The 25474-nt window shown below is 34.9% G+C and overlaps 2 protein-coding genes and 1 pseudogene across 3 annotated transcripts; 2 read left to right on the forward strand and 1 right to left on the reverse strand.

Annotated features, from left to right (window-relative positions):
* The first annotated feature begins 240 nt into the window (after positions 1–240).
* On the forward strand, positions 241–7037 carry LOC118058940 (uncharacterized). 2 transcript variants are annotated; one of them, XM_035071745.2, is made up of 18 exons: positions 241–403; positions 494–554; positions 683–719; positions 838–1004; positions 1117–1197; positions 1299–1377; positions 2226–2359; positions 3086–3225; positions 3486–3536; positions 3621–3703; positions 3789–3843; positions 3919–4033; positions 4134–4659; positions 4746–4959; positions 5118–5188; positions 5562–5730; positions 5829–5958; positions 6053–7037. In XM_035071745.2, the coding sequence occupies exons 1-18, from the start codon at positions 302–304 to the stop codon at positions 6760–6762; spliced, it is 2925 nt and encodes a 974-aa protein (XP_034927636.1). In that variant the 5' UTR covers positions 241–301; the 3' UTR covers positions 6763–7037. The 2 variants fall into 2 exon arrangements, with proteins under 2 accessions (XP_034927636.1, XP_073267540.1); XM_073411439.1 differs by having other exon boundaries at positions 838–992.
* Positions 7038–15559: 8522 nt separating this feature from the next.
* On the forward strand, positions 15560–18269 carry LOC118058942 (chromatin remodeling protein SHL). The gene is made up of 5 exons (XM_035071747.2): positions 15560–15721; positions 15814–16159; positions 16418–16486; positions 17460–17592; positions 17896–18269. Exons 1-5 carry the CDS (start codon positions 15649–15651, stop codon positions 17920–17922), a joined length of 648 nt encoding a protein of 215 aa, XP_034927638.1. The 5' UTR covers positions 15560–15648; the 3' UTR covers positions 17923–18269.
* A 319-nt stretch (positions 18270–18588) lies between these two features.
* On the reverse strand, positions 18589–25469 carry LOC118059027 (uncharacterized; annotated as a pseudogene).
* Positions 25470–25474: the final 5 nt, after the last annotated feature.

The raw sequence follows: 25474 nt of genomic DNA on the forward strand, positions 1-25474 counted from the left end.
ACAAGGCCAAACAAACCCTTAGTGTCGTTTGAAATATTTCTAAAAAAAAAAAAAACTTGCTTCCATTCGAAACAAGAGAGATTAATTAAAAAAAAAAAAAGCAAAAATTATCTCCTTTGGATTACTTAATTTAAAAGACCCAGCCCAGAGAAGCCCGTAAACACTTAATATCCGGCCCTGGATCAGCCCAAAACCCAGCTCCCCACACTAGCTAATTTAACGCCGTCGAGGTTTTTTGAGGATTTAGGTTCGACTGCACCATACTCACGGTTTCCATCGCCACACACACAAACACAGCACAATGGGAAAGAAGAAGAACACGAATGAAAGTGGCTCCGCTTCCGAGCACAGCTCTAGCACTCTTTTCGTCTCCAGCTTACCTTACTCTTTCACCAACTCTCAGGTACTAATCTTCACTTAAATTACCACCTAATCCTTTGCTTCAACTCATAACAATCTTGCTGCTTGATGGATTGTTTTTTTATTTTAATAGCTTGAAGAGACTTTTAGTGATGTCGGTCCAATCAGGCGCTGCTTTATGGTTACGCAAAAAGGTATGAAAATCAGAGCTGCTGCACTTCTACTTTCATTTATTATTTTTTGTATAATTTCTGATTTTTTGTTTTTATAATTTGTAATTATTCTTGAATGCTGCTATTATTAATTGATTTTTATTTCTCAGGGTCGACTGAGCACCGTGGATTTGGTTTCGTTCAATTGTAGGTTATACTTATGGATTATTAATTGAAATAAATCTCATCATTAGTCTATTTTGCTGTTTTTCTCTTTAATTTTGTTGCTGCCGCCGCTGCTGTTATTGATTGGATTCATTTTTAGTGCGCTTAAGGATGATGCGAACCGAGCTATTGAGATTAAGAATGGTTCGTCTATTGGAGGCCGGAAAATTGCAGTTAAACATGCTACGCACCGTGCGTCATTAGAACAGCGTCGGGCAAAGGCAGCTCAAGGTCCAGGTCAAGTTCAAGGTCAAGGTCAAGTTCAAGGTCAATATCATCCATTGTTAGTTTTAGACACTAAAATTTATCTTGTTTTGCTATTATAATCGGGTTAGAAAATAATGTATAGAAACAAATTACCTGTTTGTTGTTTACTCAGATGATGCAACGAAGACCATGGATGAGAAGGGCAGTGTTGCCTCTAAGCCAGAAAAGCATGTTCTGAATGTGCTGGAATCAGGTTGGGAATTATGGTACATTTTGTCATGCATGTTAAGTTAAATGTTCCTGTTTCAGATTGACATTCAGCGTGTGAGTTTGATATTTTGAAAACAAATTTAGGGAAACCTCGAGAGCCGAGAAAAGCAGCAAAACTTGTAACTGATCTAACTGATAAAGAGAATTGTTCTGAAAAGCAGAGGTACTTTATTTTCTTGGTGATATTATGGACATTTTCTCTTGAATTATTTCTAATTGTCTCTTTGGGTGTATTGGTTGTTAAAGTTTTCATAAATACCTAGACTAGTATCATTTTGCAGAAGCAATAGCATCCAAAATTAAGTCAGATAGCTCTCGTAATGTGACTGGACTTTTTCATATTGTTTGGTGTTCCATTAAAGTTTTAGTTATTAACTATCTGCTGACACTCACTACAGAGCTTCACTATCAATCATTGCTGTTAGAGGGCTCATGCTTCGTGGCGCCCTCAAACAATATCCAATCTCCATTATTAGCTTAGTATTGTGGTTGTTTGTGCTTGCTTCCCTACCATAATAGCCCTTTGTAGGATTGGATTAATAAAAAACTATATCCCTGTATTAAGTTGAATGGCGAGACAAGATTCATTGCTGACTTCGAAATGTTGAAATAGATTATGAAGTGTCTGGTTCTTGAGTTATAGCTTTGAAGTTAAAGTAATTACAGCTTTGAACTTACAACCCTGATGTAGGAAGAAAAGGCAAAAGGTAGCAAACAAAGCCAAAAGGCTGATTGTCTGGACTGAACAACCAGAAAAGAAAGAGAGCTATAAAATTCTCAAAATATCAATAACGTTTGTTATTGGTGGATTAGCAGCCCTTAGATGCTAAACAGAACCCTGAATAAAAGAAACCCTAGCCTTAATAATAAATAAATCTTGGTCGCCTAAACTACCATTATAACTAATACATGAATTCATGTATAAGGAATTATTTGATGATTGCATAGCAGTATTTTTTCTATTCTTCAGAAAACTATACATGGTTATTTTTTTTCTTTTGACCTATGAAGGGTTGCTAGAACTGTGATATTTGGTGGCCTTCTTAATGATGCTATGGCAGAAGATGTTCATCAGCGAGCCAAAGAGACTGGCACTGTGTGTTCTGTAACTTATCCCCTTCCCAAGGAAGAGCTGAAAAAACATGGTAAGGGTGTTCTTTGTGAATAACTGGTCTTTTGGGGTGTGTGTCATGGAAATGGATGACAGGGAAGTTTCCACAATTTAACATGATGAGATAATGTAAGATGTTAACATATTCATTTGAATTCCTTGTTTGTGCAAGTCATTTATATGTGGTAACTCTACTACCAAGCACCAATCTATGTGTTCCAGCTTCCACTTGATGTGGGATGCAGAAGCCTTTGCTAATTGAATTTATCTTCAGAATTTTTTTTTTAGCTGATTTGTTTTGGGTACGGCACATGACCTGTAATCATATCACGATACAAGTTTTCCTGTACACGGGATGCCTTCTGATGATAATTTTGAAATACAATTAACAAAAAACTTGCCTTTATTTGTTTGTATATTCTCCTGCAGTGTGGTAACATTTATATTACCTGTTATGATATTATCACAGTAAGAATGATTTACAATGTCAGCAAAGTGGGAATCTGTTAGTTCTTGCAAGCTGTTTAATGCTTTTGACACTTGTTGTGGTAGTCTATTCCGATGGTCTAATCCTTTATTCAATCTTGCTTGTTCATTTGCCTGTAGCTTATGGAGTTAGAGTTTTTATCTTACTCAAATACAGACATCAACTTGATTATTTCCAGTTTGGAAACTGTAAACATATGTATACAGAAATCTAAGGGATTTTATTTTGCTCTGTTCAATGATAAAAAAAGGTTGTTTTGTGTAAAATTTCTAGGCCTTGAACAAGATGGATGCAGATCAGGTGCTTCAGCTGTACTTTTCACAAGTGTCAAAGAAGCACGTTCTTCTGTGGCAATGCTACACCAAAAAGAAATTAAAGGTGGAATTGTTTGGGCGCGGCAGCTAGGGGGGGAGGTAATTTCAAATTGCTTGCTACATGGAAATGATGGCTTTTATTTACTCTGCTAATATTTCTACTATTGTGTCTGTTTCAAGAATTTTGTCTTTCTGTCAATAAATATATGTTTTTGCCAGTTGCTATCCCTTGTGGTCTGTGCTTAGTGTAGTTCTATTAATTCTGGCTCAGATGAGTCAAAACAGTTGTAAATTCTTTGAGCGTAGGAAAATAATAGTTAAAGTTTTCTAATTACCTTTCAATTGTGTTTGTGGGCCAGGGTTGCAAGACACAGAAATGGAAACTTATTATCAGAAATCTTCCTTTCAAGGTTATTCTATGCTCATTTGTTATCATTCACCAATATTTCTGGAGGAGGTTGATTTCTAAACTAGTTTACCAAACATCAATGCAGGCCAAACCAAATGAGATAAAAGGCGTGTTTGAATCAGCGGGATGTGTTTGGGATGTGTTTGTTCCACATAATTCTGAAACAGGGTATGCAGATACATTATCCATAATCCCTGTTAGTCAATGACTTTTTGTCTCCTAGTATTTTCATGCCAATTTTGCATTTATGCAGGTTATCCAGGGGTTTTGCTTTTGTTAAGTTCACGTGCAAGCAGGATGCAGAAAATGTATTCCTCATGAACCATGCCTTTTCTTACAGGGATTCCATAGCATTTTGAATTTTTGCCTTTTTCCTTCTTCAGGCCATTCAGAAGTTCAATGGGCAAAAGTTTGGCAAAAGACCCATAGCTGTTGACTGGGCTGTTCCAAAAAAGATTTATAGCAGTGGTGCTAATGTGTCTGCTGCTTCAGAAGATGGTAAGTGACTGTTTAACTGTGTTGCATTTTCTTACAGGGCCTGGACATCTTTTGACATTAAGTCTGTAAGTTTTAGTTAAGCTTTGTAGTGCTTCTACAGGACATCAGAATGAAAAAGACAGTAGCTGTGAGGATTCAGATTATGATGACAACGACGACGACAATGATACAGGTGTTATTGGAAAAAGACAACAGCATGATGGGGCTGTTGTTACTTCACCTGACTCAGATTTATCTGAAAAAGAAGACATGCCAACTGAAGTTGATTTTGAACAGGAAGCAGACATTGCAAGAAAAGTGCTCAGGAATTTGATCACATCATCTTCTAAAGATTCTGCTTCTACTGATATGGATGATGATGTGTTGCCCAAGGGTATTGAGGAGTTGGAAACTGTTGATGTGCCAAGTAAGTTGCCTGGCAAGTCTGAAAATTTATCAGGGAGTCCTCTATCCAGTGGCAAAAACAAACCATCTAATTCTAAGCACATAGATGGAGAAGATGATTTGCAGAGAACTGTTTTTATTAGCAATCTTCCTTTTGATGTTGAAAGTGGAGAAGTGAAACAACGGTTCTCGGCATTCGGGGAAGTGCTGTCCTTTGTTCCTGTCCTTCATCAAGTCACCAAGTAGGGACTCATATATAGTGTGATATGCTTCTACATTTCCTGATTCCTTACCTCAATTTTGTATAACCTACTTTTGTTCGTGGCAGGCGACCTAGAGGGACTGGTTTTCTCAAGTTTAAAACAGCAGATGGGGCTACTGCTGCAGTTTCAGCTGCTAATGTTGCATCTGGTCTGGGAATTTTTTTGAAAGGTAGGCAACTGACAGTCTTGAAGGCTTTGGATAAGAAATCAGCGCATGATAAGGAAAAAGAGAAGACCAAAATTGAGGACCGGGACCATCGCAATCTTTACTTGGCAAAGGTTCATCTATCATCCCCTCCAAACTTTGTTAACGCCTTACTCATGTTTTTGTTTTTTTTAATTAACGTGGGTGTCCGGGCCAGCTTACGTGCATCTCGACTAATCCCACGGGCCCTGAAGCTAGCCTTTTTTTTTAACCGGTCCCAAATGCTTAACAGGAAGGCCTTATTCTAGAGGGGACTTCAGCTGCTGAAGGTGTCTCGATTAGTGATATGGCTAAGAGGAACAGGTAAGTTCCTTTCCCTGTTGTTTTTTATTTTCCCCTTTTATTTGTGTTTGGAAATGAAAATGGAAGCAACTATTCCTTGACTTGGGCCAATGTAAGGTGCATGCATGTCATCTAGTAGTTTATATTTAAAAGGCTGGCCAGCATATGTTCCTCACTATATTGGTATAGATGGTTCTCTCTCAATTCACGCAGCATCCCAGGACATGAGGATTTATACATGGATAGCATCTTTGAATTTTGGTTCCTGTCCCCAAAAAGAGGGTGTATCTTTCAGATACATTATGATGTTGTTTCTCAGCATTTCTGTTTATTTTTGTGCTACTCTTGTAAAAGCATCTTACCCACATGTCATAATGCTCTATGAACTTTGCAGGTTGCAGGAAGAGAAGATGACCAAGCTGAAATCTCCAAATTTTCATGTCTCAAGAACCAGGCTTGTTGTATACAATTTACCAAAGTCAATGACTGAAAAACAACTGAAGAAGCTTTTCATTGATGCTGTTACCTCACGTGCCACAAAGCAAAAGCCAGTGATTCGACAGGTTAGCTACCTGGATTCTTTTGTCTTTGTTCCGTTTCTCTATGTAAAATTTAGCTTGTATCCTGAGATAACTTCTTTGTTTTCATATTGCTGGTGCAGATGAAGTTTTTAAAGAATGTGAAAAAGGGAAAAGTTGTCACAAAGGACCATTCACGTGGGGTTGCTTTTGTTGAGTTTACGGAGCATCAGCATGCACTGGTGGCCTTGAGGGTTCTTAATAACAATCCTGGTAACACATTTCATTGACTTGTATTGGTATCTCCTCTGAATATATTTCCAGAAAATCAATTCCTAACAAAAATGCAACGTTTGCCTCCTTGCAGAAACTTTTGGTCCTGAACATCGCCCAATAGTCTCGTTTGCTCTAGATAATGTTCAAACTTTGAAACTACGAAAAGCTAAGCTTCATGTGCAGCAGCAGGAAACCCATAAAGATTTCCAAGATACACAGGAAAATGACGAGTCACAGACTCCAAATGCCATTCCAAGCCAGAAGGAGATGTCCAGAAAAAGGAAATCCAGAGTTGAGAATAGAGCAGTGAAGGACCCAGAATCAAATAGAATGGATGAAGTGAAGAATAAGGATTCCTATAGGACGTCCTTGAAAGAACAGAGTGCCAAAAAGCAGAAGAGCAATCCAGGAGCTGAAGACATACAAACTTCTGCAAAAGACAAGAGAGAAAGCTGGAAACAGAAGGCTAAAGGCTCCCAACACAAGCAAAATGATGAAGGCAGAAAGTCCGATGGTGGAAATTCAGTTAATAGCGAAAAAATAGTCAAACCTTTCAAGGAAGCAGATTTGTGGCTAGCAAAGAGGAAACGACCTAGCCAAACAGAAGAAAACAAGGGCGGTAAGAGTTCAGAGAAAAGAAAAAGGCCCAAAAAGAATAAAGACCCCGTAGGACAGGACGTGGCTGATAAACTTGACATGCTGATCGAACAATACAAATCCAAATTCTCCAAGCAGACTGCCGACAAACCTGAAGGTGAAAAACAGGCTAATAAACAACTTAAAAGATGGTTCCAATCATAATTTCCTGTTATTGTAGCGTTTAATGGTGGATTCTTTCGTGGAAGAGTTTCCAAGGCAATTGATATGAATGCGATTGCTATAAATTTTTGTAGTAGCCTGAATTTTGTGGTGAACTTGTAATCTCTACCATGTGTTGTAGAAATATGTGAGTTTGCTGCTCGTTCCTGGAGTATTATAAGGAAGATTAATTACCGGGAAGCAGACATGCAACAAAATTCGAGACCTTAAATTTTGTTTGGGTGCTTCTCTTATTTATTTTATTTTTCCTTCGGGTTTCTCTTGGCTTGATTTCTACACGAATGCACTTTCATGCATAGTTGATGGGTAACCTGGGTGACAAGATCTGGAATCTAGCTTGGACTGTTTTGGATAATGACCACTGGCAAGGTACAGAGTGATAATAATATCGAAAGGAATTATGCGAAGCTTGTGTCTCTTACAATGACTTCGGCTAACGTTGGTAACGATAACTGGGCTTGTAGGCCTATTTTAATGCACCGAAAGGAGATGATTCCTGGGCCTCGGACATGGGTAGTATGGAAAAGGGCCGAGTATGGGTCAGCGGCCATAGATATTGTACCGTTTGTGCTAAAGGAAACCGCACCGGATGCAGCTACTCGGCTACTCTCCGGCCTGCAAGGTGCCACCTGGGCTGTTGGTCAACCACCTAGAAAATGGTAAAACTCTCCTCAAGACCCCATATTTTTTTGCCCATTTTAAACAAGATTAGGACTTGAGAGAAGACCTGTGCTTCTCTCCTCGTGGGAATTGATGCTTTTGAGCTCAGCAAATACTTATCGTTAAGACCAAGAACTGTTTCAGCATCACATATATATTTGCAGTATTTCTTGTTGATCTCACATACATACATACATACTTCCGCATCCCATCAGCATCCATGTTTGTTAGTATAGATTGATAATGATAGCACGACACGAATTAAATGCTACAGATGGAGACAAATCATCACCGTCATTTCATTTCGTTCAAAGAAATAAAATCATAACCATCATTTGACTTTATGGAGCCCACGTGTGGGCCCCGCAAAACGAATGGTGTTGATTTTTTTTATTATTCTCTTCTAACTTCTTGGTTTCGTTCTGTATTGTGGCTGTGTTATTAAAAATTATTTTTTATTTAAAAATATATTAAAAGAATAACTCTATAAAATTATAAATGATTTAGACACAGTTTGGCATTGCGTTCTAAACGGTGTTTTATCCAAATTTAATTTTTTTTTTTTGCTAAAATTGAGTTTGGTTTGTACTTTTTTGATCGTTTTGATGTGCTGATGTCAAAAATAATTTTTAAAAAATAAAAAAACATCATTGTCATGTATTTCGGCACGAAAAGCTATTTGAAAATCAACCGCTACCACACTGCCAAACACGCTCTTAAAACTATTAAAAAGTTAATTTAAAAATAAAAAAATTAAGAAAAAACACGGCAACACCGCTGGAAAAAAAGAAAAAAGGCTGTTAATCTTTTTTTACATCTCATCTCACGGACGATGCATAAAAAATCTCTCTGGTAAAACGAGTGTTGACAGGTGGTTGATTCTAAGCCATACCCTCGTCGACAGAGAAAGATGCTTCTCCATGCTTTAATGGCTTCTCTCACGATGCCGGACATCTACTATTCTAGCCCCCCTCCCACCATCATCATCAAAAACGACCTTTGAAGTAGAGTACCTAGAACTGGGTATTAAATCAGATTGTTCGGTTTAAATAAAAAAATCAGAAACCAAGACCGAGTTTTTAAAAAAAGTAACAAAAAAATTATCCAAAAGTTTTTAGAAAGCCATTAGATTCAGTTAATTTGAATAATCTCCTTTTACCGTCCTCTAAAGCAATTACAGGGTATCCTTTCTAGTGTTAGGTGACCCTAGGAGGACATCAAACGTACCTAGCAATTAGGTGAGGGCAAAACCCGTCGCTCGTGATTCATGAATAAAACATGTACTGCCCTAGTAGTCTCTTTCTGATTCCGGAATCTTGGGGGCCCCCCTCCTACTTTTCACTTTAAGGGCATTGAAGAGAGCCAACGCTGGCACGGCTATTCACCCTCTGACGGATGAGCCAGCACGGCTAGACCGGTCCTGGCTACTCCTAACCTACTTTATTACACACACAAAAATGAAGAAGAAAAAAGTACTCATCTGGCAAGGGTTCATGTGAAAAGATTGGTTCTCCACAATACTTGCGGACAGTCTAATATTTGCGACAAAACTCTGTAAAGTCTTCAAACGTGGCAGTGTTACTTTTCAAATAAATAGTGTTTTGCACAGTATTTTTAAAAATATATTTTTTATTTTTTAAAATCATTTCTAATACACACATATTAAAACAACATAAAATTTAAAGCAAAAAAAATCAAGAAATTTGATTACAGATAAATTTTTTTTCTTGGTGCATCAAAGCGTGGCTTGGGAGGATAACCCTCCTTCAATTTGTAAGGGTTAAATCGTGAAATGTTTCCTAGAATTTGACAAGAATAAATATTCTTAGAATTAAAAATCCTCAAAGTTCTCATCTTAAAAATTATGATTTTTTTGAGTGTCATTTTTGTTAGGGTTTTATAGAGAATTTTTTTTTAAAAAAAAAAAACTCTAAAAATCATCCAAATTCCTCTAGATTTTAAAAATATTTTTAAAAAATAATATCTATCATATTTTCAAAACAAAAAAACTCTAGAAAATCAAAAATTAAATATAATGGTACGAAGAGCAGGTGAAGATAAATGTTGCCAAATTTGCAAGCATAACCAGAGAGCATATACATGCTTGATTTTTTATTTTTTATTATTATATATTTTTTTTTTATACATGCTTGATTTGATTTCAAAGGTTCTAGATCTAAAGCAGCAGCCAATTGAATTTTGAAACAATAAATATAAAAAGGTTAATATTAATAATGTTACGATCCTATATATAAAAAAAAAAGATGAGATTTTAATAATTTTTCCAATAATAAACGGTCCGCTTTTTTGCCTCATCGGACGGTCAAAGAAACAAGATCGTCTTATCATGGGTCAGCACATTAAAGCCCAGCTGATACGCTGCCCTGACTCACGAGCAGCACGAGATACGTGATAACTACCATCGTTCCTTTCTCCTCCATCGTCTGGCACGGCATCTGCTGGCCAATATTCTCTGTGCCCGCCCGTTCTAAACCAAACAAATTCTCTTTCAACTTCTTAGTAACATTGATTTCTTTGTATTTCGGGAGTTTTTAAGAGTCTTTGAATTTCTTTGTATTTCGGGAGTTTGTAAGAGTATTTGATGGTTATTTTTTAAAATAATTTTTTTATTAGAAATGTATTAAAATAATATTTTTTATTTTTAAAAACTATTTTTAATATTAACATATCGTAATAATATGAAAAAATATAAAAAAATTAATTTTAAATAAAAAAATTTAAAATTTTTCAAAATTATTTTTAATATAAAAACAAACGGACTCTTTGTTGCTAATAACCCAGCTTTTTTTTTCTATGATTAAACCGCTGTGTTATTTACTTAATCATATTATAGACTACGTGAAATAAAGTTTTATTTGATTTTTTTAGAGCTTGTATGAAAATACAAGTTAAATCTGTATTTTTTTAAAAAAATATTTTTGTTTTTGTTAAAAATTAATTTTTTATATGTTTTGAATTATTTTGATGTGCTGATCTAAAAAATAATTTAAAAAAAAAATATTATTTTGATGCATTTCGATATGAAAAACACTTTAAAATATAACCGCAACAATACTCTAAACATGTATTTAATCTTGATTAAAATAACCTGCTTGTAACTAAACCAGGAAAATAAACTTAATTTACATCCATGAAAAGCAAAGACCTCCCTTGAATTCTGTCTCTCGTCAATTTTGTCTCCCTTCATTCCTATTTTATTGTCATACATTTTTCAATTAAAGGACGAGAAGCTTTGCTCTATCCTGTATTAATTATACTAATTGAAATCATTATTAAAATAAACTCTAAAAAAAATCAGTGTTTTATTTTATTGTGTACGCATTCTTAATTTACAATTGATTCGCACAAAATTACTACTTTTCCAATAGACAAGAAAAACTATCTAGTTGTACGTCAAGAATAGTTTATCTTTCTATTAGATGTATTTGTCGTCACCAGATTAAATGGGGGTATCTTGATCTTTTTAAATTTTTTTATTATACAAACAAATTATTAAATTACCCTTATATAAAAAAAAACCTTAGGTTAAGCATTTTTTTATTTTTATTATTATTGTTCTTTGTAGTAAAATAATTTAAATAAGATTGAAATTAAATTTTCCATACTTTGCATTTAGAGACATTTTTGTCATTTTACTCTTGATTTTTTTTGTAGCTCCCGTGTTGTCTATGTGGTAATTGGGTCTCCTAAAAAATGTAAAATATATTTTTTAAAAAAATGGTTAAGGCAACGCATCAGCAAATGGACAACACGTGTGGCACTTTCAAGTCTTTAAACACTGCTTTTCAAGATAGTGTTGGATGCATCTTGTCATTCTCTTCATGGTAGTATAGTGCGTGTTGTCGTCATAGTATTTTTCTTTTTCCTTTTTTTTCTCTCTCCTCTCATCAAAAAACATTGTGAGACTACAAGAATTTAAAGAAGTTTAGTCACTTGTTGATTGAATCAAATTTAGTCTTTATTATTTTGATTACAGTAGATTTGGTTTTGAATCTTTTATTGATTTCTTTTTAATTTCATATCTTAACATTTGATTTTTATTTTAAGTTTGATCCTCATTCTCTTTGTTGCTATTTAATATTTTATTATCATTTTCTTGATTGAGATTTTTTATTTCAATTTTATCCCTCACCATTTGATTTTTTTTCTTGTCAAGTTTCATCATCATTCTTTCAAAAAAAAAAGATTTATATCATTTTTTAGTTGATTTTTTTTTTTCAACTTTACCCCTCATTATTTTGGTTGGTTAGGAATTCGACTTCATTATTTTTAATGGGTTTATCTTTTATGGTGCAATTAGCCTCATGACCCATGTAATGAGTCTAAGCGATTAGATCGGGTTAGCTTTGTTTTAAAATTGATTTTTTTGAATTTCACCATTCAACATGGGGTCGGTTGGAGATTGACATTTGTTTTTGTAAATATTTTTTTATAAAGTTATTCCAATCTCATGTCCCAGATCATGAATTTGATGATTCTGCCATGGTTGACGCGAGTCTTTTTTTTTTGCGTTGTTTTTTTACTTTTATTTTTAATTTTACCCTTCAATACTAGGTTGGTTTGAGAATTAAGCTTTCTTTTTAAATTTTTTTTCCATGAGTTTATCTTTGTATCACAACTAAATTATAGATTTGACATGCTAGCTTGGATATATTCGGGTTATTTTTGTTGTTTTTAAATTCATCATTCAACATCTTATTTGTTGGGAATTGAGATTCAATTTTTTTTTTCATTTTTCTTTCTATGTAATTGTCCCATTCTTATATAATTTTTGCTTTTTTAACAAGTAAGATTATGGAGATATTTTAAGAATATTGTAAAGATATATCTATATAATATTGGCAATTGTTCATTTTTTGCATTGAATCATTGTTGATTTTTTTCCACTTTACTTATTGTTTACGTATTTTTTTTTAATTATATTGTTAAATTAACCAAACTTATTAAAATCAATTATAAAATCTTGTATTTTCTTGTCCATACCACCTATCCAGTTCCATATAAGAAAACTAATGATTTTCCCAACAATATTTTTTCTTTTGACACTATAAAAAATCACCTATAATAAAGTATTGAAAAAACATAAAGATTCATTAAATAATGGGCCATTGATTTAAGCCTCTCCCATAGTTTGAAAAAAAATTGCCTTTCTCACCTACACTTGATATTGAATATGCATGATTTTTTTAGTACAAGTATTCATATTAAAATGAGTTCTACAAAACTCTTTGTTATCACACAACAAGATGATGAAAATACAAGAGTATATCTCCAGAGATTTAATAAAAAAAATGCTAAGTACGGAGGATTTACTTGAACCTATCATGGCAGAAGTCCTAATCAATAAGGTATACAATTATTTGTCATGAAAAAAGTTATACACATGCCCTGATAAAAGTCTCTTTATCCTTAAACATGTGATGGAAAATCAAGCTAGAGTGGAAGAAACTAGCATGACCATAAAAGGTCAACCACACTTCCATACACATGAAAAATCTTCACTACGCCATCGTTCTTCAACGAGAGCATCCCAAAGAAGCACCGGGAGGAACATTCATGATCATCTAATATTCCTTGAGCTTGTGACAACGCCTCTTATAATGACACATATCGATATGTTTTCTACCATAGGGGGAAAAACTTATTGCAATGCCCATTTTCGATGAAAAGTGGTTCAAACACAAGGAATCCAAACAAGTTATGTTCTCTTCACCGTGATCATGGATACAACATAAAAAAATATCATGCACTCATAAAATAAATAGAAAAATTGATCTTCATATGGTACCTTCAAGAATTTATAAAAAAAAAGACACATTATGAACAAATAAAAAATCATCTTCATGAAGTACTACTCCATATAAGATAAATGTTAGAAATTGTACCCCCATCTTCTCTCACATATGCGTGTATAATTCATCTACATGTCTTTAAACATAAAAGGTCTCCATAAAATTCTTACAAAAAAGTCTCCATTAATCTCTATTATGTCATCAGGTTTCAAACGAGCTATCTTTTATTCTCTCTCCCTCTCTTTCCTCATTTTCTCGATCTTCCCTTAGTGAGGCTCAACCAAGCTCCATGAAGCTTAATTAGGTTGAGGCCCAAACAAGCTTGAGATTTGGTTTGGCCGAGCTATTTTTGACTCACCTATGTTTACTAATCATGAATAGTAACATGCACGAACTTATTCATGAATGGTACTTTCCATCAATATTTATCCAAATATTTTTGTAAACATGTTTCAAGCTATATTTTGTTAGGTTTTAAGAGAAACAAGATAATGATTCATTCGAATAATATTAGACAAAGAACATTACCAACGAAACAAAAAACACACATCTTCTTTCTATATATAAAAATATTATTTTTATCTTCTTGAATTTTTACCTGCTTCTAATTTGATAAAACAAATTCAAAATCAACAAGAAACTTGTTTTAAAAATATAACTCAATTCCAAGTCGATCAACAAGTAAAAATCAGTTATTTTTTTTTTTATTTTTTTGAAGTTTGTCCACCACGTCATCGGTATTATTGTTTATTCAACAAGATCTTCACAATCAATATTTAAACAAAACACAAGAAGAAGCTAAGATTGAAGAAAAACAAACGAACAAACCATATGATTGGTTTCCACAATTTCAAACCTCAAGGTGCAGATGTCGTTAAACGAAGGGACATATACTTTCAGAGCGATGACGTGGCAAAGCCAAAGACACCGATCTGGACTTGACGTGGGAAATGAACAGAGAAATAGCAACAGCTGAGTACTGAGACGGCAATAACAGAGACAACCATCACAACACATGCCTTTCAGATTGCCTCTTGCCACTTCCCAGCCAACACATTAACATGAAAAACACCTCCACGCTTCCATGGCGTGAACTCCAAAAATCAAGCCCCATGCGCTCCCTCCTGGCCCACAAAAAAATTCACGAAAAATCTATTTACGTGTGCCCTTACCCTCCCTTCCCCCCCAAGACATCCCTTGCCCTTGCCCTTGCCCTGTTTTCTTTTTGAGCGAACAAGTTTCATCTTATCCTCGAAATAAAGATGGATTAAAAAAAAAGAGAATTCTTTTTGTAATTGAGTGAAAATACTTTTATCATCTATTTTTTTTTTTTAAATAGATCTAGAGGATCAGTAGTCGTACTTACTTTCTAAGCGTATAAAATTTCCCGCTTTTAATGATTTAATTATGAGCATTTTTTCCACGCACCAATATGGTACGTGTGGATCATATTCCATGCTGAACATTTTTATATTATAATGTTCAGTATGGAATATGATACATGTTAATTAATTAACTTATGTTTGCTATGCTATGTTCAAAAGTCCAGTAATTAACAGGTTTACTCCACGATTCCCGTGCTAGATTGTCAACTAAACAGCATTAGGACCTTATAACCTGTTAACCGAACCTGTTCAAGAAATTGGTGGAACCAGAACCAGGCACTCAACTGGTTTGGTCAGAGTTTTTTTTCTAAAAAGTCAGTAGAAAACCCTTTGGAACAGACTAGGTTTCACACTGGTTGAACCATAAATCCGGTTCAATCACATTTTACCTTTTATTTTATTTTATACTATAATTTACAAAAAATAATAAAATAGTTATAAATTATGATTTTTTTAGATTTAACACGGCTAAGAACTATATCATTTATAGTATATAATAGTTATGAAATGGTTTAAAAATAGCCATAACAAAGATGGGAATAGGATGTCTTTGGCAATAAATTTTATGGCATATAAGGAATAATTAAATGTAGAAAAGAGTAATTTTAAGTGAATATATTTTTATTATTTTTTATGTCATGAATTTTATTATCTCTTCTATTTATATTTATTTTTTTAAAAAAAATGGATCATAGAAAGTAATTACTGCAATGTAAATTTTTTCTGTTCCCGGCATGAAATGTATCTAATAATGGAAAGTGTATTTAAATTAAAAATACTTTTAAAATAATTTTTTATTAATATATTAAAATTATAAAAAATAAAAATATTAATCTGATATTTTTAAATTAAAAAAACAGGTAGAATCTTACTAGCTGAACAAGCTAGAAAATTACATAAAAATAAAATTATTAAAACAATAAGGGGACAACCTTTGTGTTTAATATCTTCTCTCTCCTCCACAATCTCTTTCTTGTCTTTGTGCATGACCTTGTTTACACAGCACTTCCATGGCCAAAGCTAAAGCACCAAGACGCACTCTTGACTCTTACACTGTTAAACCCATTAACAAAATCGTTAAACGTAATAAAAACTTCGCCCCCCTTTTGTAATATTTTCAATTGATTAATATCATCTCTAAAATATGAAATTTATTCTTTCTTTCCTTTCTGTAGCCGGAGATTGCGTGTTGTTGCGACCATCGGATCCGTCGACGCCCTCGTACGTGGCGAAGATTGAGCGGATTGAATCCGACGGTAGAGGAGCCAACGCGAGGGTACATGTACGGTGGTATTACCGCCCGGAGGAATCAATTGGTGGCCGCCGGCAGTTTCACGGCTCAAAGGAGGTTTTTCTCTCCGATCATTATGATATCCAGAGTGCAGACACGATTGAAGGGAAGTGTACGGTTCATAGTTTCAAGAGTTATACCAAGCTTGATGCTGTTGGAAATGATGATTTCTTTTGTCGTTTCGAGTATAATTCGTCTACTGGTGCTTTTATTCCTGATAGAGTTGCTGTGTAAGCCTCAAAATTTCTTTTCTTTTTTGTTATAGACCCTGTGATTATAATTAAAAGCTGATTTTTTGTTTTGATTAAATGTGAGTTTGACAGTTTCATTCGGTGTTTTTTCATTTTTAGCTTGATTTTTATGCTATTATTCGAGTTTTTGAGCTTAATTGTGGCTTGATGGATTTGAATTGAACATTTTCATTTAGGATTAAAATAGCAAGATGGGTTTTGTTTTATGAGGATTATGAATTGGTTTTCATGTGGCAGGTATTGTAAATGTGAGATGCCGTACAATCCTGATGACCTGATGGTTCAATGTGAAATCTGTAGTGATTGGTAAGTTGTGTGCCTTTGAGATGATTTAGTTTGTTTGAAGCCCTTTTCTGGGTTCTAGTTCAGGTTTCGTGGATGGGTTTTTGTTCTGTGATGCTGTTTGGAATTTGCTAGGTGAGATTATTCAATGCCATGATTGCGTGGGTGCTTGTAAGTTCTAGTTAGGAGCTCGCGCAACGTGCTCTCCCAATTGTTAAGGGGACCAGGGGAGTTTAATTTTATTCTTCTTTTTGCGGGAAAGAATATGTTTACATTTATAACACCATGTTTCCAGTTGTCAGTTGTTTTTTCATATTTATTTTCAAACCGAAGGGAAGAGGCATTAGATTTTCTGTGCAAATTGTCTCTGGGATTGGAGTGATAGATGGACTACAGTAATGTTTTCTACAGTTATTTTGAAGTTGTTTCGTCTTCTGGTAACTAAAGGATCTTAGATTTTTCTTTTTAAGTGACTATAGCCACTCTGCCTTTCTCCAAAAGATATCACACATGCATTTGTGCTTTCTGTGTAAGAGCAATTGTTTACGTGAAGGACAGATAAATGGTCCTGTAGTTTTAACTGAAAACGGGAGTGTCTGTGCTATTAAAAAGTACAGGAAAAGGTCGTCATGGAAAAAAAAAAAAAAAAAACCCTGCACCGTGTCTTTTGCTTGCATGTTTTTCTTCCCTTTTCTTTTCCAAATTTCCTCTGGCATGTGATTTTAGAGGCATGCCTTGATCACGAGATTTGTTTCTAACCTTCACTTCAAAGAAATTTCTTATATTGAGGTCCGAGGCTAGGTACATGCTCCTAGTTCAGAAGGAGTTGGCAACAAGGGTATAGAGACTTATGGTTTAAATGCCTTTTCCTATGTGATTGTCTGTGCATATTCATGGGATGTTTTTACCAGAGAGCTGTTTTGCTTCTGACATGTCCAATTTATGCAAATACATTGGGAAAACAATGCATCATTCAGCATACTACTTTTTGATTCAGGTTTCATCCTGCTTGTATAGAAATGTCTGCAGAGGAAGCTAAAAGACTTGATCACTTCTTCTGTGAGAACTGTTCATCTGAAAGCCAGAAGAAGTTGCAGAATCCGCATAATACCAGACAATCAGATGCAAAGGTATTCCCATTTACCGTAGTGTTGAATGTGTGGCAAGTGGGTAAGCATGTGACATTAAGGCAAACAATTCAAAAGTCATTTTAGTTTTCCTGATTACTTTAGTGTTGGTATTAATTTAGAGCGAGAAGAACTTCTTATGCTAATTTCCGGTGGCTTGCTGTTGTCTTGTGATAATGGGGGTTCTGTAATTCTAACAGAGAAAAGGATCCGGGTCAAAGGGGCATGCAAATGGCAGATAACCACGAATACAGGAAGAATGAATTGAATTTATCATTGATGATTTTTTCCATGGTGTTCATGCAGGTGGAAACGAAGAGACGCCGAAGGTGATAAAAGTAAATAAAATACAGATGATGATGTATAATGATAGCAGAGGAGCTGGAGGTCCCTTTTTAACCTTGGTTAGGTTTCAAGCAAACACGGAGGCAAAGATATCTGCATCACAAGCTGTTTTATTTGTGAGTTAATGGCAGAGGGAAACTGGTTTGAAAATCTTTCATGTTTATATGGTTTGCGGATTGGCCACCCTGTCGAGGATGTGTTTGGTTGTTTTTAGTTTTATGTAATTATGTACATGTTTCTCACTCTGGTTTCTTGTTTATAAACTAGGGCTGTGTATAATCCAAACTATTTTAACTTGTTGGAAAAACAATTAGATACACAGTTCGGGGCAAAAATAGTAACAGGTAATTTGCATGGATGATTATCTCTGAACTGCTGCAGCATGGTAATTAATGCTTTTTCTAAAATGAATTAAAAAAAAAAGATTTTATTTTTTTTATCACGACATTCTTAAGCAAGTATACTGGGATGTTTTAAATTTCATGTCGAATGAAAGATTAACCAAAGTTTTAACTTGATGAGACACTATAGTTATTATTTATTTTTTTGACATTCCGAAGGATATCAAAGACGGGTGGAGAGGAAATCAATGGTTGGTGTTTAATTTTTTTAGTGTTTTTAGATTTGTTGTTAAAAATTAATTTTAAAAAGTAAAAAATATTATGAATAAAAAGTAATTTAAAAAACTGAACGAGTTTAAAGCTTGTTCAATCCCCTCGTTTATAACTGTAAATCAATGGTTCTGATAGTGAACTTGAAAGAGGTTGGTCGCATTGCTAAGAATCCCACCATGGCTGGTAAGGTTTAAAACACAATAAAATCCTATCCAAACTTGTTATCGAACATCGTTTAGCTTGATGAGCAAACCTGTCCAACAGTACCGCTGGGAAAAGTTCTGATTGCGACTCTGAAAGCGGAAGCCAAGATGAGAAATAACTCAAGTTACCGAGAAAAATAGCATTTTGTCCTCCTGTTTCCTACGATTATTTTAGCGATCACATCATCAAAGAAGAAGCTTCAAATGGAATATAAGGAGAAAGTCCTCGGTGTCGCTTTAGTAGCTCCTAAAAGCCCCCGCTTGTTTCATCATTTTACCCACAAGAAAATAATACGCAATACTATTTAATACCAACCATGAATTTCGTGTTGTCTTCTTCAATGCCGTATACATGCAAATGGTTAGCTGCAGAGTACAAAATTTAATACAAATAGTGATCGCTCAGTTTCACATCGACACAATGAATCGGAGAAATAAGGCAACAAATGGTTCAGCAGTTACAAAAGAATGACGACACAAGACAAAGCTAAAGTCTTACTCCTCGAGTGCGTGAATGAATTGTTTCCGCTTATATCTGTCTTGACTTTGTCTTTTCTCTCTTCCATACAATAACGATGCCATTAATATCAGATGTAGCCAGCAAATTCTCCCCGTGGTTCCACGCAACATCACCAACCGGAAAGCGATGACTCTGCTGTCAGAAATGCTCATAATGATGAGAACATGTAGGTTAAATAGTGAAACATCAAAACCCAGTATGCAAGAGAGATGGACCTGTAGCTTGTTGACGCATGTATGCTTTGGCCGAGTTAGGTCGTAGAAGTATACGTTTGAATCCTCACTTCCGGCAACTTCATGTTACAAAAAAAGAGCACTTCAGCAAAGATAAAACAGTTATTACTGTTCCCAGACTCGGTCAAATTTAAGATTCTATTGTAGGATATGTGAACTCTCAATTCTAGACCAAAACCTTGCAGTTTTAATGGAGCTTTTACGCTTCCCAATCAATCCTCACCCTTTATTTTGATTCTCTCTGAAAAATAGTGTAAAAAGGTGCAGTGGTTGGAAAAAATGTTGCAGAAAATTTCAGGGGCTGTAGGAAAGTTGGGAAAGGAGCATGGAGGCTGTGGGATACTTGCATAAGACATAAAAGCTGTGTAGAAGGTGACAACAAACTTACTAATCCAGCATACGATGACCTACAAATACATTACATTTCATTGCCACAACTAATTTTCCAACACACACTTGAATATTATGAAATTATCTAAGAAAATATTGCACAAGTGAACATGTTTTTACATAAGCTTTTTAGTTGTATTCTAAGTTCATATGTACCAATAATAAGTGACCAAATATCAGAACCTCGATTGCTGTAATAAAATATAAGCCTATATACTCTCCTTTTTCAAGGGAAAGCAGGGGACAGAAAGAAGCACTGATGCTATGTACTCGAGGAGCCAATTTGAGTGAGCCACTAAGAGTCAGATAACCTTTTATTTCCAAGGCAACACTGCAACACCAGCATTACATCCTCTAAATCACTTCAAATTACAAGACCTAACAGCAGAAGGTGTGTCTGAGATACAAACCTAAAGAAAGAAAAACTTCCATCTTGAGCACAGGTCAGCAACACTGGGCCTCCAGCTAGCAGAGAAAAACTCCGGTACCGTACAGTTGTAACTTAATATCTGCTCTTGCCACTACTTCGATAGTGATGAGACCGAAACAACACACCTGTGTGTGGGTCCGTGCTTGTTTAGTATACACATCCCTACATGCATAACTTGATGAATCATTATCTGAAAAGGTGAAACGAAAAGTCATCCAATGGTGATGGTTATTTAATGTATTTACAGAAGAAGAGTCGCCTGTGCATCCCCACTGAAAAGAGGTGACCAGTGTGATCATGGTCCAAAGCAGTAACCTTATCATCAAGCACCAATTTATTAATAATCCTGCCAGTGCTGAAATTAAATACCTGGTATATCAATAAAGAAGTGCTTACTATCAAGTGGAATTAATGAAAGGGAAAACTGAAGGGTGGGGTAGAATTTTTTTGCTATCACATGGCCAAGTATGATCACAGATTTAGAGATTCTCATTTGAAATTGCTTCAACATGAAAGCTTGCACATAAGAAGTTGGTAACCTCTCAAACTGATTAAGATCGTGAGTAGGATCAATCTATTTTAAATCATCAAATGTGATAGATGCTTTCTCATATCCAATCAATTATGACAACAATATGAGTGAATACAGCTAGTCAAGTAAATGTGCTATGATGTACCAAGCAAGCAAGCAAAGGAAAATGGTATTTACAGTAATTTCTCTGTTTGCATTGCCAACTGAGAGAGTTGTTATTTCCTGCATTGATGGAAACAAAAGAGAGAAAATTCAGACAAAAGAGAATAAAAAAATAATCAGTGGCCAATCAAGTTGTGAAGAATGAACAGAACATATTATTTAGGGAACATTTCCAGTTCTGTTCGTCATATATGCAAGCACGCACACACTGATTCGGTGGGGGGGGGATATGGGGGGTCTCGGTGGCATACTTACAGGGATGAAAACCAATACACAACTGTGAAGAGACTCCATATATTACTCGAATGCAAATCCCTTTTGACACCTCCCATACTCTCACAGTTTTATCCATGAATGCTGATGCAATGTACTGATTGTTGGATGAGAAGTCGAAGTCTGGAAATACTTTTCAGGCTTAGAAATGTGGCAATGATGGCAATATATATAAACTTGTACTCAATCAATATAATTAGCAGTGTCCTTGGTGAGAATATATTGGATATAGAGACTAAAGATTTGCACTGCTCTCTGATGACTCCTCTTAGAGCAAGCAGGAATAGTCACGCTTACACAAATATACTTAGTTAAATCAGTATCTCAATCTAAGTGATAGTTGATGGTGTGTGGAACTAACTATGAACAAAATTCAAAGTGACCAGGACTTTAATTCACAAAAACATGGGAAGAACGCAAATACTAGCAGGCAGAATGTAGCTCATACTTCATACAGTTCTACAAAACAGTCACCCACAAATAAATTTTACCAAGTAGGTTCCATGTAAATCGGTTTGTACTTTTGAATGCTACACAAGATCGTGCTTTCATTTCCATTTCTAGTTGTTTTCCTAAAAGATAATTGGGACTGATTTTCAATCGATCTATGACACCAATACCATGGTTGCACTCAAGACTAGAGAACAATGTCTCTCCAGTACAAACCAAGGGCTTGTTGCTTAGGCATAGCACTTACACGTGCCACTACATTGTCTAAATTATAATAGAATGTGAAGCCTTTGATCATGGCAACATGTGAAAGCACACCCACACAAACAAATACTTAGGACCCGAAATATAAGAAAAAACCATAGAAACAATACCAGTTAATCAAACCTGTGACATCTTTAGAATGGCCCTCTAATTTCTTTATGACTGAAGGTGGTTCTGAGACATCAGAACTCATGTACCCAAACTTCAAAACAGTAACTGCATATAAGAAAAATGAGGGTGCTTAGTCTAAGAAGATAGATTAGCCACTCAAACTACAACACGAATGGACATGAAAGAAGTGCATGTTGGTAACGTAAAGAAATACCAGCAGCTTTGCATTGATCAAAGATGCAATGCATTCCTACAAAAGAATACGCAGGCTCAGGCCCTTGGCGACGTAGAGAATCATTATCACTTGCAGTTGAACTAAAACTTGTTCTGCGAGTAGAAGATGGATTGATACTTTGCAGGTTCTGCAAATGAAGTTCATAATTACATGCAAGAATGGCAAATCAAAGATGCAGAGCTTTGCTGTTCTTGTCATGCAAGGAGCCTTAAATTTATAATCAACTAAAAAATCACAAGAAATTAATTAGCTGGTTCTTGGAACAGAATGGAAGCTAAAGTAGAACAAGAAGAGAAGGGGTGGAATAAGCTGGTAGAATATAGTTAGTAGTTTATACACACACATGGTTATTTTTATTTAATTTGTTTTTGCATTTTTTCCCTTGTAAACCAGAAAAAAGGCTTTACCTCTATTTATCACGTAACTTTTACTTTCTCTCAGGTAAAAACACTGCTTTCAGCAATTAAATCTAAGGCTGATGAGTTATCATGAAAGTGAAACGCATAAATTGTCAGATCAGACCAATGTCAAATTTCAAACATGTTAGAAACAGGTGGTGATAGGGGAAGGTGCCAATGATGTGGTAGGTTCCTTGAACAAGTGCATTGTTGGCTTTAAAAGAAGATTTCTCACTTGTAAGGATTTCAACTCCTGGAAACCCATTAAAATTGATGGCAGAAGCATACACAGCACAGTCAGAGGTACAAATAAGACTTCCAAGTACCAAAAGAAAATCCAGAAGAAACGGACGCATACCTGGCTGGAAGTCCAGCTGTCCACCTCGAACAAATGGGAGAGTGGACTCGTAGATTGAAGCCATCGTCCACTGATGCATCAACCAGTAAATTACCCTGATGTCGGGATTTTATAAAGAAATAAATTTAAAATAGAAGTCACAACTCACAAATTGCATCTTTTATAGAAGTTCACTATGATTCTCAAAACAAAGTAAAATAAAATTTAATTAGGAAGTTCAGCAGTTGCCAAAAATCAGCAAAACCACAGAAAGAACACTATTAACAATATCTCTAGCTCATCTAGATAAATATATATTTTTAAGTAAGGTAAGTCAAATGTCAGTTAGTTGGAATAATTACTAAACCCAATTTGCACAGGTGTGTGAGCATAACTCTGTCAGTATAAGATGTCAGCCAATATACACAGCACAGTAAAGTGTCAGCAACCTGTTTCCCGTAGTGCTTTGGTGGCTTGGCAAACTGTCCCAATTTCTTGGCCTGCGAATGTAATTACGAAAGTCACACACTTTTCCATTGCATCTCCAATCCTTCAATAAAAAAACCAGAATGGCATTCACACTAAGAACTTGTGGAATACTTGAAGGTTCTCCTAAAAGAAAACGAAAAAAAAAACATGAAAGAAGAAGGCGTCACAGAGGAAACCAGTTGCCTACTCGTTAGACCATTCTCAAGCATCATTTAACAGGTACAATTACTAAACTAAAATAAAGGTTGTTAACCATTAGGATTTCAAAACAACGCAAAATCATCCCATAATGAACTTAAAATTGAAAAATGTTGATAAAACTTTAATCACACGACATCCACGCAACAGCAAACTTCCAATCCAGCTTGGAAATATTCCAAATCACTCCAATGGCAATTCCTAGATTGATAAAAATTCAGGAAAGGAACACACACGCATCTCTACTAGAAAAAAATGAGTTCTAACTTGAATTATGTTCTAAACCTAATCCAATAAGCATCTATAGTAACTTAAAGAGGAAAAGAAAAGAAAAAGTTATCTCCGTGCTTGATTAGCAGAACAGCTAGTTTAATCACTAATATTCTCCTAAACTAAGCTCCATCCATAAACAGTTTCTAATCCAAACCACTAGATCTATGAATTACGCAAATGTGAAACAAAATAATGCAGCATGCATAAAAATTAAAACGCGAAAAAGTTAATAATAATAACAATAATCAGTAGAGAGAAAGCTTACAAGACGGCGATGAACACCGGAGCGGGCTTTTCTAAAGAGAAGGAGACGGCGAATGCCGATGTAACGAGGACCGAAATCGGAAGTAATAGGCTGAAGCAAACAGCTGAATAATTCTGGATCTACTTTTTTGTTCTTCTTCTTATTCTCTTCGTCATTATTGCTATTATTCTCGTTGGTAGATTCTGTTGAGCCGTTGTTTATTTCTTTGTTGCTGTAGCTGTTATCTATTGGCTCCGCCATTTTATCGAGATTCCGATGCACTCTTCATTACAGTAGAGGAATGTGTGAGACAGCGGTACGCACAAGTCGTAATATTTAGCTGTGGAGAGAGAGCGCGCGCGCGCTAATCCGCTGAGTTTATATGGAAGGGAAAGCCGTCAATCGGTGCATGCGATGGATTCAAGCCGTGTTTGTTTTTTTATTTTATATGTATTTTTTAAAAAATTAATTTTTTATTTGTTTTTCTATTAATTTTTTTTAATTAATTTTTTTTTGTTTAGATATTTGTATTAAAATTAAAAATATTTTTTAATAAAAAAAAAAATACTTACCACACTATCCAACACTTATAAATCGAAGGCAGTGTGACTTTTTGATATAAAAAACTGATTTATTTAAGTTAAACTATACTTAAATTAATTTTGGTCGCTTATCCGTAACAAAGCCTCTCTCTTTTGCGTTCCTTTTTTATTCAATTAGATTTTGGTCTCACTCCGGGTGTGGGAGGGTTCACTGTTTGTTCGGTGATGGGATACCAATTAATTTTTAAAAGTGATTTCAATTAAAATACTGATGTTTTTTTTTTGTTTTTTTATATAAATATATTAAATCGTTGAAAAATACTTAGAAAACATCAACTTATTATTAAAAAAAATTGAAAATCACTTAAAAAACACTAACAAAATATCAAGCAACGATTTGTTTTTTTTCCTTTCTTTTTATTCTTGTTCTGGTTCTAGACTCGTAGCAAATTGTTTTATACTCAGAACAATTATTAGTTTTTATTCTTGAGAACTGGATTAGCATTAAAATTGGTTTGCAAACGGGAAAATAACAGTTCACCAGGATTGCTTCCAGAGACCAGGTCGCAGTAATGGGGGGTGGTGAATAAAATTCCATGGCTTCTGATGATTTTACAGTAGCAGTGGTGGTTACCATTCTCA

The sequence above is a fragment of the Populus alba genome, chromosome 9 (assembly GCF_005239225.2).
Source record: "Populus alba chromosome 9, ASM523922v2, whole genome shotgun sequence".
In the NCBI taxonomy this organism is placed as follows: Eukaryota; Viridiplantae; Streptophyta; class Magnoliopsida; order Malpighiales; family Salicaceae; genus Populus; species Populus alba.

Bases quoted from the DNA above. Each gene is read 5' to 3' on its own strand.
- LOC118058940 (XM_035071745.2), top strand. From the start codon at position 302: ATGGGAAAGAAGAAGAACACGAATGAAAGTGGCTCCGCTTCCGAGCAC. The intron at 720-837 runs GTAGGTTATACT...ATTCATTTTTAG, and splicing joins GGATTTGGTTTCGTTCAATT to TGCGCTTAAGGATGATGCGA. The intron at 5,189-5,561 runs GTAAGTTCCTTT...TGAACTTTGCAG, and splicing joins GATATGGCTAAGAGGAACAG to GTTGCAGGAAGAGAAGATGA.
- LOC118058942 (XM_035071747.2), top strand. From the start codon at position 15,649: ATGGCCAAAGCTAAAGCACCAAGACGCACTCTTGACTCTTACACTGTT. The intron at 15,722-15,813 runs GTAATAAAAACT...TCCTTTCTGTAG, and splicing joins CATTAACAAAATCGTTAAAC to CCGGAGATTGCGTGTTGTTG. The intron at 17,593-17,895 runs GTATTCCCATTT...GTGTTCATGCAG, and splicing joins CCAGACAATCAGATGCAAAG to GTGGAAACGAAGAGACGCCG.